Below are 13,029 nucleotides of genomic sequence, written 5' to 3'. Positions count from 1 at the left end.
GGGAAAGAAAGAAAAAAAATATATATATATGTATATATATATATATATATATATATATGTATATATATATATATATATATATATATATATGTATATATATATACATATATATATATATATATATATATATATTAATAATAAATAAATAAAAAAATGAAAACGAAAAAAAAAAAAAAAAAGAAACTCAGTCGCCGGAAAACCCGCGAGTTTTCCGGCGACCGCCGAGTTTCGCGGAACCCACGCGAAACAACGGCCACAGCACGCCCACCCTCAGCCCAGCATCTTCAGAACGCCTGCAAAGGGAGAAAAGAGAGAAAATTTCGAGAGAGAGAGAGAGAGAGTTCGGACAAACGTCGGCGAGTGTCCAGTTTCTCCGACGAGCCCTCAAACCACCCTTAAACCGACACCAAACGACCTGTTACTACCGTAAGAGAGATCCCTAACGAAAGCACATTAACTGAGGGTGCGTTTTGTGTTATTTCATAAGCGTCGTCGTCGGTAACCGAGGTCGGAAAGTTTGGTTTCTTAATCGATTCTTAGATCTATGGCGTTTAGGAGCTTTTAGGCCGCAAAACTCCCAAAAAGGAAAGAAGAACGACGAACAAAGAGGAAAAGGGAAGGAAGAGGACCGAAATCGGCAACGGAAACGCCGCGGGAAGGAGAGAGAAAGCTCGCCAGAAAATCGGCCAAAGTCGGGTAAGGAAGACGAGATCCACGGATCCGGGTCAACCCGAACCCAGAACCCGGGAGAGCCAGCCCGTTCCTCCCTTGGCCTCTGCCTTCGGCCCAGCCCAACTACAGCGGCCCAAACCTTAAACCGGCCCAGAAGCTACGGTTCAGTTGAACCAACCCAGACTAGACCCACGGTCCAATTGAGCCGCCCTGCAAACCAAACACTTGCGGCCCAGCCCAGTAAGCCGAGGCCCAACGTTTAGCCTTGGCCTAGTAGCCTTCCACAGCCCGCGACCCGAACCACGACCCGAACCGGACTCCGACCCGCGCTTCGACCCGACACTACCGCCCGACATGGCTTTCTCTACTGCTGCCACGTGTCACACAGCGGCGCGGCAGTCCTCGGCTCGGCTCGACGCAAATGGCTCGGGCTCCCTCCGGTGACGCTCCGGCGGCTCCTCCGGCGGCTCCAGCGGCTGTTCGGCTCGACTCACCTGTTTTCAGCCCGGTTTCCACTGTTTCGACCCTCCCAGATCTGTTTTCGGCCCCGATTAAGGTATCCGAGGCCGTTTTAGAGCCGTATTTCACATTTATTAAATTATAGGTAAATTAATTGTGAAATACTAACGGAAAGTGGTGAACGGCGTGATAGGAAACAAACCCAGCGAAGTAGGAAGCAGCTCTCACGGAACGGGAGCTTACGTTTAGCTATTTAGGGAGTACTTCGGCCGAGGCCAACCAAGTAAGTGGCCTTACTATAGGATAGGCTAAATAGATTGTATGATGCTTGATGATATGTGCCAGTTTATACATATTTTGTTGAGTGACGCTTAATATGTTTGACGCACGGTGTGGCATTATGATGAGCATGATGATTGCATGATTTTTACCTTAATATGATGATGTTTTCCATATTGAGCATGCTAGATGATGATGAGTGCCATACTGCATCATGTCGTTAGATCGACGTAGGACACAACCCTAAGAGCATGAAAATGATATTAATATAAATATTCACGATATACGTTACCTAGAGTAACAAAGAGATGAGACTAGAGGGTTGTGTCAGAAGAGACATTACGATGGATTTAGAGGGACCTCATGCATTTTGTATGTTCATAAGCATAGGGCTACTTCCCCTAGAGATGATGAGTGCGGACGCGCACCTTATGATGAGCGCGAATGCGCACAAGTGCGAAAGCACACAGATGAGGGTGTTCATGAGGCGCATGACACTATGGGGTTCCGCTGACCTCCGGACGTCACTACAGATTAGCTTGACCAGAGGGTCCAGGGGGTGTGCGAGCGCCCTGGGGACTCACACTCGCACGTGTGAGTCGTGTGTAGGGAAGTACTACACATCCAATTTGTCCGAGACTGGAGGCCACCCCTAAGATGATTAGAGATAGGTCCCTATTCATGATTGCATGTGTTTGCATTAGCATGGCCCCTATAGTGGGGTCACTTACTGAGTATTTCTTCGAAATACTCAGGCCGTGTGCCATATTGTTTTTCAGGTAAAGGCAAGGCTCCCATGTACGGTTGACGGTGGCATCGTGATCAGAGACTGTGGCGCGTGCATAGGATAGTTGCATATTTTATTCCTAGTCTTGGTTAGGATAGGGCGTTTGCATTTCATTCATTTATATTAATTAATTTGTAATCGTTTTATTTTATCTTTTTGAACTCCAGCACGATATTTGAAACACGTAAGTCCGGCAGTGTTTTCCAATGTTTTAATGTATTCTGAAGTTTTTAAATTTTTCCGCTAATAAAGATGAGCATGCTTAGATTTTTATTCTGCATTAGGGATGAGCATGAGACGTTAGTGGCGACTCTAGATATGTGGAAATTTAGGGTCGTTACATACTACCCCAAATTTTGATTTAAATTCTCAACATATTTCGATGACCTTGTAACTTTGTATAATCCTTTTAAACCAAGACATAAGGCTCCTCATCAAATTTCATGCCATGTAGAGGTCACTTTGGTCATAAGTGAGCAGTACATAATTACAAGAGCATTTTAGCCATTATACACCTACCCTTGGTTGAGCCCCTCCATTGTAATCTAATGGTCACCAAATTTCATACCTAGCCTTATCATATCATATTCTAGATTTTTAGAACTAAGTCAACAATAATGTAGTCAACTATAACATAGTCAATATTACCAAATTCCATCCTAAGTTACATTTGATAATAGTCCATCAATAACAATATATGCAATCAATGACAATTCTTTTTCTTATCTTATGCATGACATACCTGACCGTGACGGGGCATCGACAGTGGGACTATGGAACATGCAAAGCATACCTCGTAGACTAGTCTACAGAATCTATAACCTAGAGCTCTTGTACAAACTGTAACGACCCAAGATTTATACTTACCTAAAGACAACCGTCATCATAACATAATCATTTTATGCGGAAATATACCTTTAAACTTTATCATAAAATATAAAACATCATCCCAAAATACTACCATTGAATTACTTGTTCGAAAACATCTTTAAAATGACACAACAAAATACTAAATGAAATAAGTACAATTATCCTACGCATGTGTCATGGTATAGAATTGCGATGTCGTCGTTAGCGGTACATAAATGTCTTGCTTGGACCTATCATATTAGTCTATATTCCTTAGGTGGGTATCCTAAACGAGAATGTGTAATTATTGCTCTACATATGCTCCACACGTGCGTGGATGTGGAGCCACCAGTCGGTTTGCACACCTCCTTGACCACCTTTTTCGGGCGAGAATTCTCTTGTAGGCGTTGATGTCAGACACTCGTTTAAAAATAGCGACCGTCGCAGCGTTAGGATAAATATAATGAATCTTTTCCTGCTTGACCCTCGCAACAGTACGATAAACATACTGATCGTTTTCCTTTCTCATAACGTATGCGTCTATACCATCATAAAAAGTGGGTATTCCTCGATGCATGTACACATAATGGTGCAAGAGGTCCCAACATTTTTCCTTTTTCATTATCATGTATGAAAACCCCTCTAGCGTTTTCCTTCATATCATATCATTATCATCTTATTGCATGTCATGCATGTCACGTGTATCATATCATAAGTATATCGTGTCTCCCAACATATCATTTCATATCGTAAACGTATCATGTCATAAAACATATCACAATATGGGTCGTATCGTCAAACATATTGTACCATAACATATATCATATCATTCACATAACATCTCATAGTCATATCATTTCGTCAAACGCATTGTACAATAACATATATCATATCATTCACATGTCATATCATAACATATATAAATTATTCACGTATCATATCTCAAATATATCGTCAAACGAATCATACCATAACATATATCACATTATTAACATAACATATCATAGTCATATCATTTCGTAAATATATCAAAGTCATATAGATTTATTATAGTCATATCGAATCATAAACATATCTCGATCATATCATTTTCTAAACACTCCACACATATCAAACACATACTACGTGGAGAACCAGGGGGAACGTGTCATCATTCAACATCAATTTCTAATCATATTGATAGTAAGACCACTTACCTCATTAGCTTATGCTGGTGTCACCAATTTGTCCTTAATAAAAGTTCGATTTGGTCCTTTGTATCCCAGACAACCTATGTGCACCCATGACATCAATGTGCTAGATTTCATGCGAACATCGTAGACTTTGCATGAGTGAGTTGAGTCCTGGAATATTTTATATATATATAATTGTATTTTTATTAAAGATCTCATTTTCTATTATTACTACGGTTTTGTGGTAAATATAGTTATTGTTGTATGAACAAATTTGATGATGTTATTTTATGTTTTAGTATTCTCTACTTTCTAGTCGTCTGAAGTTTCAAAATTCATATCCTTTTTTCCATGACCTATCGTTTGTAATTCTTAATCTATTCATATCCTTTTTTCCATGACCTATCGTTTGTAATTCTTAATCTTAGAAATCAAGTTGTGTTTGGCCATACATATTACAAGCTTTTCAATATTATTCTGCTGCTTGAATCACGCAAACAATTAAAAAAAAAAAAAAAAAGTTTAATCATCTCCAAATCTTCCAATTTCTTTCATCGCCATGAGTTTGAAATTTATTGGAGTCCTTTTAGGCACTAAACAAATAATTAGTGTTGAAAATTACGAAAATGCTCATGTAGATTTTTAAGGTATTTCAAGGTCCAAAGACTTTTTAAATGACTTAAGGATTCATGAACGACCTACTTATAAGGACATAAACATTTACTTGAGATTTTAACATGTTTGGAAAAAGTTAGATCCTAAACTAAAGAAATGGAGTAAATGACCAAAATGGTGAGAAGTTTTCAAGACCCTCAGAATTTCTCAATGTTATAAGAAACGTTAGTATAACTTTAAGAAGGATTTTACAAGATCTTAAAGGTTCTAGAACATATTAGGGATATAAACCAAGTGTTAGGATCGGACAACAACGCAAACTCTCGATCTAGATGAACACAAACAACAGGATAGAGAAAAGTGCAAGGAGAACTCTGGCTAAAAGAATTTGTCTATTGATGACTTCACGTATGTACAGTAAGAGAGAATTACAGAGAATAGAAGTACATCTCAAAGCTCTACCGGACGGGATATATATATATATACTTCAATTTACTATATATAGCTTTACCAGATTTAACCATCTACTATATATAGTTTTACTCGATTTAACCATCTATTATATATAGCTATTACCATATATAGTTTTACCAAATATAGCTTTACCGGATATAACCGTTGATCAAGCTATAAATAAGCATCAGGCTCCATAACCTAACACCAAGGCTTATGGAAAAAGAGAAGACTGCCCATAATGACCTCCCAACAAAGAATCTTGATCCTTCTGCAACCCTTATGAGCTTGGAACTTGATAGGGATTAACAAGGGAAGTGAAGGCTTGTGTCCCAAGAAATTAGTCTACGAATTAGAACTAGAAAAAAAGTATGACATAAGCCTTAATTCTACAAAGATAATAACAATGTTGGTGCCAAGCAAGAATAAAGGACCAAGGACCTCTAATGGTACAACATGCTCGTGACTTAGACCACATCGTTTGTAACGTCACAAGTCTTTGATGCATGTTTTAGATTACGTTTTTTTGAAGCATGAAGCCTTGGGTGTAGGTGTTCAGACTATGCCGCTTGGAATGTATGAAACCTTGGGCATACGTTTCCAAATTGCATAGCTTGGAACGTAAGAAGCCTTGGATGCAAGTTTCAGACTAGGCTGCTTGGAATGAATGAAGCCTTAGGCATAGCTATTCAGACAATGTCGCTTGGAACATAAAAAGCATTGGGCATAGGTCTCAGACTGCGTCGCTTGGAACATAAGAAAAGTTTGATGCAGGTTTAAGACTACACCACTTGGAACGTAAGAAGTCTTGGGTATAGGTTTCAGTCTGTATCACAGGGAGCTCATGAAGCCCTAATGCAGATTCAGGCTACGTCGCTTGGAATGCAAGAAGCCTTTGACAGAGGTTCAGACTATGTTGTTTTAAAGACATGAATCCTTTGACAGGTTGTCAAGTTCATGTCTTTTACTGTAAATCTTTAGAGGAGTGTCTTTGGGAACAGAAAGAAGAAGAACAAAGAACAAGATTAAGGACAACGACAAGAACTAGGAACCAAGTGTTAAAGATGGTCATACTAGACCTGTTCTCCAGGGATGAAATGTCTACCATTTCTTTAGGATTTCCACTTCTCTCGAAATGTTAGGACCACTAAGTTAATTTGTGAGGAAGAATCTAAAGAGGAGACGATAGCACAACAATTTAGTTTTATGTGAGCGCAATTGTGGATGGAAGATGATGTGAGCGCGGGAGAATTTTCTAAAGAAGCTGAGCACAACAATTTAGTTTTATTACCCCCAACTACATATCCAATTACCTTTGAAGAAGATGTTCAAAGTTCAAAATGGAGAGCTGCAATGGACTTGGAGATAGAAGTCATTGAACCAAATGAGACTTGGGAGTTGACAAATTTGCCTAAAGGAATGAAGAAGATTGGAGTAAAGTGGGTTTTTAAAGCCAAACTCAACGAAAATGACGAAGTTGACAAGTATAAGGCTAGGTTGGTAGCAAAAGGTTATGCACAACAACATGGTATAGACTATTCGAATGACAATTGCTTTGGCAGCTCGAAATAGTTGGAACGTGTATCAATTTGACGTGAAAAGTGCTTTCTTATATGAAGAGTTAAAAGAAGCCGTCTTTGTTGAGAAACCACAAGGTTATGAGACAAAAAGGTCAAGAAGACAAGGCATACAAATTGAAGAAGACATTATATGGCCTGAAACAAGCCTCACGTTCATGGTACAGTCGAATTGAAGTACATTTTTTCAAAGAAGGATTTGAGAGGTGCAACTGCAACCATACTTTATTCATACAAACAGGAGATGGAGGTAAAATTTTCATTGTTAGCCTATGTGTTGACGTTATAATTTTTACTGGTAATGATGAGAGTATGTTTGTTAAGTTCAAGAATTCTATGAAACCTGAATTCGAAATGATTGATTTGGGAAAAATGAAATATTTTCTCGATGTAAAGATTTTACAAAATCCTGAATTTAATGCATGTAGTGTCTCTAATGAGCAGATTTATGGCAAGTCCAACAGAGTTACATTTGCAAGCTACAAAAAGAGTGTTGAGATACTTAAAAGGTACTATAGATTTGGGAATCCTTTATCGGAAAAGGGGTAATGGAGAGTTGATAGCATATACTGACAGTGATTATGCAGGAGATATAGGTGACAGGAAAAGAAACTATGTGTTCTTACTTAGTGATGAGGTGTTTTGGTCCTCAAAAAGACAACCTGTAGTTACGTTGTCCACTACTAGAGCAGAATTTGTGGTAGCCGCGTCTTGTGCTTGTCAAGGGGTGTGGATGAGGAGAGTTTTGGAAAAACTTGGTCATTTTCAAGACAAGTGTATCGCTATGTTATGTGATAAAAGTTCCATTATTAAGCTATCCAAGAATCCAATCACGCATGGATGTAGCAAACACAATAATGTGAGGTTTCGTTTCTTGCGTGATTTGACCAGAGATGGAGTTATTGAGCTGAAGCATTGTGTCACACAAGAACAAGGTGCAAATATTATGACAAAACCACTGAAGCTGAATCCATTCATAAAACTACGTGAGTCAATGGGTATGTGTGGAGTACCAGGAGTAAACTGAAAGCATCCCTGCAATCAGTTTAGGGGAGAAATTGTAAACATGGTCATACTAGACCTGTTATCTAGGGAACAAATGGATACAATTTCTTTAGGATGTCCATTTCTCTCTGAAGGTTAGAACGACCCTGCTAATTTTATCCTTTCCAAATTTGTGAGTGTGCAAGGCTATAAAAGCCAACCAGATTTGTACGACATAGTAATTGACTTTAGAGCTTTAGTTTGTGTGTTTACAACATCAAGAAGAAAAACGAAGGATATGGATCAAGATCCAAGATCGAGAGACTATTGATGAAATGCTTTTTTCTCAATCCTTTTCTCACGTTTTCTTGGACGAAATCAATGGTGCATTGATATCGCATTGATGACTTTGCCTTTGGTTTCTTCTACTTTTTTCTTTTTCAGTTTCTGATTCTGTTTCTTCTTTCTATTGAATATATATATATATATATATATATATATATATATATATATATATATTCTACTTTTTTATCAATTGGTTTGAACATGAAACTTATAGAACAGTAATGCAATATGGAGTGGACTCTACTCGGTAAGTTGTTATTTTAATTATTTATAATAGAGGCATCTCTTGCTGGCTTCTTCTTTCTCCCTTGGTTGTATCTTTATCCTTGCGATTTACAAAGGTTTGTTTCTTGTCGACCAAAAACACACATAGTTTTCGAAAAGAATATCTCTTTGAAACCGTGTTCTTATTTTCGGTCAACTTTTGACAAGGAAGGCAACCCGTAAGAATTGTTGTCTATGGAAATATTACTTCTTAGAAACTTGACTTGAAGACACTTTGCCATTGTACAGTTGGGATTCCAGTATAAGAGATTATTCATATTTGTATCAATCTATCTTAATCCTATCATTTTCTATCATAACCCAACCATATTGTTTTATCAATCTCTCGGGACCATATCGTTTCCTATACATAACCTAACCCTATCATTTTATCAATTTGTCGTAACCATATCGTTTTCTATACATAATCTAACCGTATCGTTATATTAAACATATCTTAACTATATCGTTTTCCATATAAAACCTTATCGTATTGTTTTATAAGGCTATCGTAACCATAACGTTTTCTATACGTAACCTTATTGTATCGTTTGATCAATCTATCACAACCAACCCTGACTCTTACTCATTTACTGTAAAAAAAATGTTGCTTGACCGATTATTCAACAGCAAGTAGAACTTCTTCATTTCTCTTCAACAGGTGTGATTGGTGAAGTAAGTATTGTCTTAAGAAGAGATCGTCACTGTAAGTCGATTCTCCAAAACTTCTATACTTTTTGTTTTGTCAAGTTTCACCAACGTGTAAACCGTATTTGGATTTTTAAGAATAAGAATTACAAAGGATTGACCATGAAAAATGAAGTGAATTTTGAAAGGTCAGAAGTCAAGAAAGTATTGATTGTAACTTAAAATAACTCGATCAAAGTCTTTCCTAAAACACTAACAATAGAAAATGAGATCTTTAATAAAAGTAAGAAGCGTTGGATGTAGGTTTTCAGACTATGCCGCTTGGAATGCATGAAGCGTTGGGCATAGGGTTCAGACTACGTCTCATTTCATACACATTTCTACTGGGGTTTTGGTTCTAGAAAGTTTACCGTGTTTCATGTCATACAATTCATGCGGTTCACATTCACATATTCCATACAAACATGCCATAATCATTCAAGGACCTCATATCGTTACATGCATTACACATCACATCAGACTAAAAGCATACATAACAAACATTCACGTTCACATAACTACGTACTTAAGCACAATAATCTAGCATACAATGTATCATATCATAAACAAGTCATAACGTAAACAATTCATAGTCATATCGTTCTCTAACTTACCATAGCCTTAACGTTCTTATACCTATCACAGACATATCATTACGTAACGTACCTTAGTCATATCGTCACAAGAACGTACCCTAACACTATCGTTCTATCAATCTATCACAAATCTATCCCTTTCTACCCATAACCTAACCGTATTCTTTCATCAATCTCTCCTATCCATAGCACTCCGGTATGTAACCTGACCTTAACGTTTCATGAACGTATCTTACTCCTATCGATACATTTCGTTTTATGCATCCTTCTCGTATCCTATCTCAAACATATCCTTGAGCACATCGTACCATAATTATTATCATACAAACTACATATTATAACATAACATAACATATAGGAAGCATATCGATCCACAGACAATTTACACATATCAATATATATGACACATGCAGAACCACAGGGCACGTGTCAACATCAAATATAATCATGCCGATAATAAGGTCACTTACTGGTTCGCTTAAGTCATTGTCACAAATATATCTTTAATGAAAGTTCGATTCCGTCCTTTGTAATCCGAGTCAACCTATATGAGCTCATGACATCAGTTTCAAGTTTGAACTCTATAAAATTATTTCCCTAATTTATATTGGCCATCTTAAAATTCTGATCTTTTCCGTTAGACTAAATTTAAAGAAGCTCACTGCCCTTTGATAAAAATTCTGATCTTTTCTATTAGACAAAATTTAAAGAAGCTAGAGGAGCTCACTTGCCTCTGATATTTTCTTTTGTTGTTAAATACTGTTTAACAAATCTTTCCTCAATCTCACTCTCTCTCTCTCATTTTTTTTTGAAGATAGGTTTTTCAATTGTGTAAACAGATATTACTGGTCAATTTTAAGTACAGGCTACGATCTGCCACCTAAAATTTTATTTAATCTAACCTTATAAGTATAACTAAAATGCTAACAAAAATCTATTAATTGTATATGAGATCTGATTATTACAGACGATAAGATAAGAAAGAAGATTTGATCCTAAATTAATTTCTTATAACCATAACTAAATTAATTTCTTATAACCATAACTATAAAGGAAAAGAAAATCTGAGATAGGATTTTACCGTAATAACTGACAAACTCTGAATCTGCAATCTGTTGAAAGCAATTTTACTTCTCAAATTTGACCATTGTTTTTCTGTGGCTTTCTTTTATTATTATTTTTTTTTTTTTTGCTGGCTAAGATGGGTGGAAGAGAGATAATTGTGGGAAGGGATGAGAGGTTAGTGGAGAGAGGTGGGGAAAGATTTTTTTTAATTTTAATTAATTTATTTATTTATTATTATTATTATAACTTTTTTTTTTTTATATATATATATTTTTTATTTGTTTATTTGTTTATTTATTTTTGGGCTATTACATTTGACTAAAGGTACGAAGAAGATTAGAGTAAGGTGGGTTTTCAAAACCAAACTCAACGAAAATGGCGAAGTTGACAAGTATAAGGCTAGGTTGGTAGCAAAAGGTTATGCACAACAACATGGTATAGACTATACCGAGCTGTTTGCACCTTTGGCTAGGTGGGATACTATTCGAATGACAATTGCTTTGGCAGCTCAAAATAGTTGGAACGTGTATCAGCTTGACGTGAAAAGTGCTTCTTATATGGAGAGTTAAAAGAAGCCGTCTTTGTTGAGCAACCACAAGGTTATGAGAAAAAAGGTGAAGAAGACAAGGCATACAAATTGAAGAAGGCATTATATGACCTTAAACAAGCCCCACGTGCATGGTACAGTCGAATTGAAGCACATTTTTTCAAAGAAGGATTTGAGAGGTGCAATTGCGACCATACTTTATTCGTACAAACAAGAGATGGAGGTAAAATTTTGATTGTTAGTCTATGTGTTGACGTTCTAATTTTTATGGTAATGATGAGAGCATGTTTGTTAAGTTCAAGAATTCTAGGAAACCTGAATTTGAAATGACTGATTTGGGAAAAATGAAATATTTTCTCGGTGTAAAGATTTTACAAAATCCTGAAGGAATTTATATTAGTTAAAGAAAGTATGCAAAAGAAGCTCTAGAGAAGTTTAGGATGGAAAAAAGTAAGTGTGAAAAATCCTATTGTTCCTCGGGTTAGACGGACAAAGGATGAAAAAGGAGCCAAGATCAATGCTACCATGTATAAACAATTGATTGGAAGCCTTATGTATCTAACTGCAACAAGGCCGAATTTAATGTATGTAGTGTCTCTAATGAGCAGATTTATGGCAAGTCCAACAGAGTTGCATTTGCAAGCTACAAAAAGAGTGTTGAGATACTTAAAAGGTACTATAGATTTGGGAATCCTTTATCGGAAAAGGGGTAATGGAGAGTTGATAGCATATACTGACAGTGATTATGCAGGAGATATAGGTGACAGGAAAAGAAACTATGTGTTCTTACTCAGTGATGAGGTGTTTTGGTCCTCAAAAAGACAACCTGTAGTTACGTTGTCCACTACTAGAGCAGAATTTGTGGTAGCCGCGTCTTGTGCTTGTCAAGGGGTGTGGATGAGGAGAGTTTTGGAAAAACTTGGTCATTTTCAAGACAAGTGTATCGCTATGTTATGTGATAAAAGTTCCATTATTAAGCTATCCAAGAATCCAATCACGCATGGATGTAGCAAACACAATAATGTGAGGTTTCGTTTCTTGCGTGATTTGACCAGAGATGGAGTTATTGAGCTGAAGCATTGTGTCACACAAGAACAAGGTGCAAATATTATGACAAAACCACTGAAGCTGAATGCATTCATAAAACTACGTGAGTCAATGGGTATGTGTGGAGTACACAGTAAACTGAAAGCATCCCTGCAATCAGTTTATGGGAGAAATTGTTAAACATGGTGATACTAGACCTGTTCACTGGGGAAGAAATGGCTACAATTTTTTAGGATGTCCACTTCTCTCATAAGGTTAGAACCACTGTGTTAATTAGTGGGTGGTTGTTTTTTCTATTTTTAGAGTTGACTAATTTTATCCTTTGTAACTTTGTTAGCGTGTAAGGGTATAAAACACAACCAAGTTGATTGGTACAATAAAGTAATTGACTCTAGAGATTTAGTTTGTGTGTTTACAACACCAAGAAGAAAAAACGAAGGATATATTTCAAGATCCAAGATCGGGAGACTATCGATAAAATGGTTTTTCTCGATCCTTTTCTCGATCCTTTTCTCACGTTTTCTTGGACGAAATCAGTGGTGCATTGATATTGCATTGATGACTTTGCCTTTGGTTTCTTCTACTTTTTTCTTGTTTAGTTTCTGATTCTATTTCTTGTTTCTTTTGAATA

The 13,029-nt window shown here is 36.8% G+C and overlaps 1 protein-coding gene across 1 annotated transcript; it reads left to right on the top strand.

Moving 5' to 3' along the window:
• The first annotated feature begins 11,876 nt into the window (after positions 1-11,876).
• On the top strand, positions 11,877-12,578 carry LOC147793248 (secreted RxLR effector protein 161-like). The gene has a single exon (XM_087122183.1). It carries the CDS (start codon positions 11,877-11,879, stop codon positions 12,576-12,578), a length of 702 nt encoding a protein of 233 aa, XP_086978309.1.
• The last annotated feature ends 451 nt before the right edge of the window (positions 12,579-13,029 follow it).

This window comes from Cucurbita pepo, chromosome 3, assembly GCF_057944985.1.
Source record: "Cucurbita pepo subsp. pepo isolate OVF chromosome 3, ASM5794498v1, whole genome shotgun sequence".
NCBI classification, from domain to species: domain Eukaryota; kingdom Viridiplantae; phylum Streptophyta; class Magnoliopsida; order Cucurbitales; family Cucurbitaceae; genus Cucurbita; species Cucurbita pepo.
The sequence above is the reverse complement of the archived record's forward strand: the minus strand, read 5'-3'. Positions and strand labels throughout refer to the sequence as shown.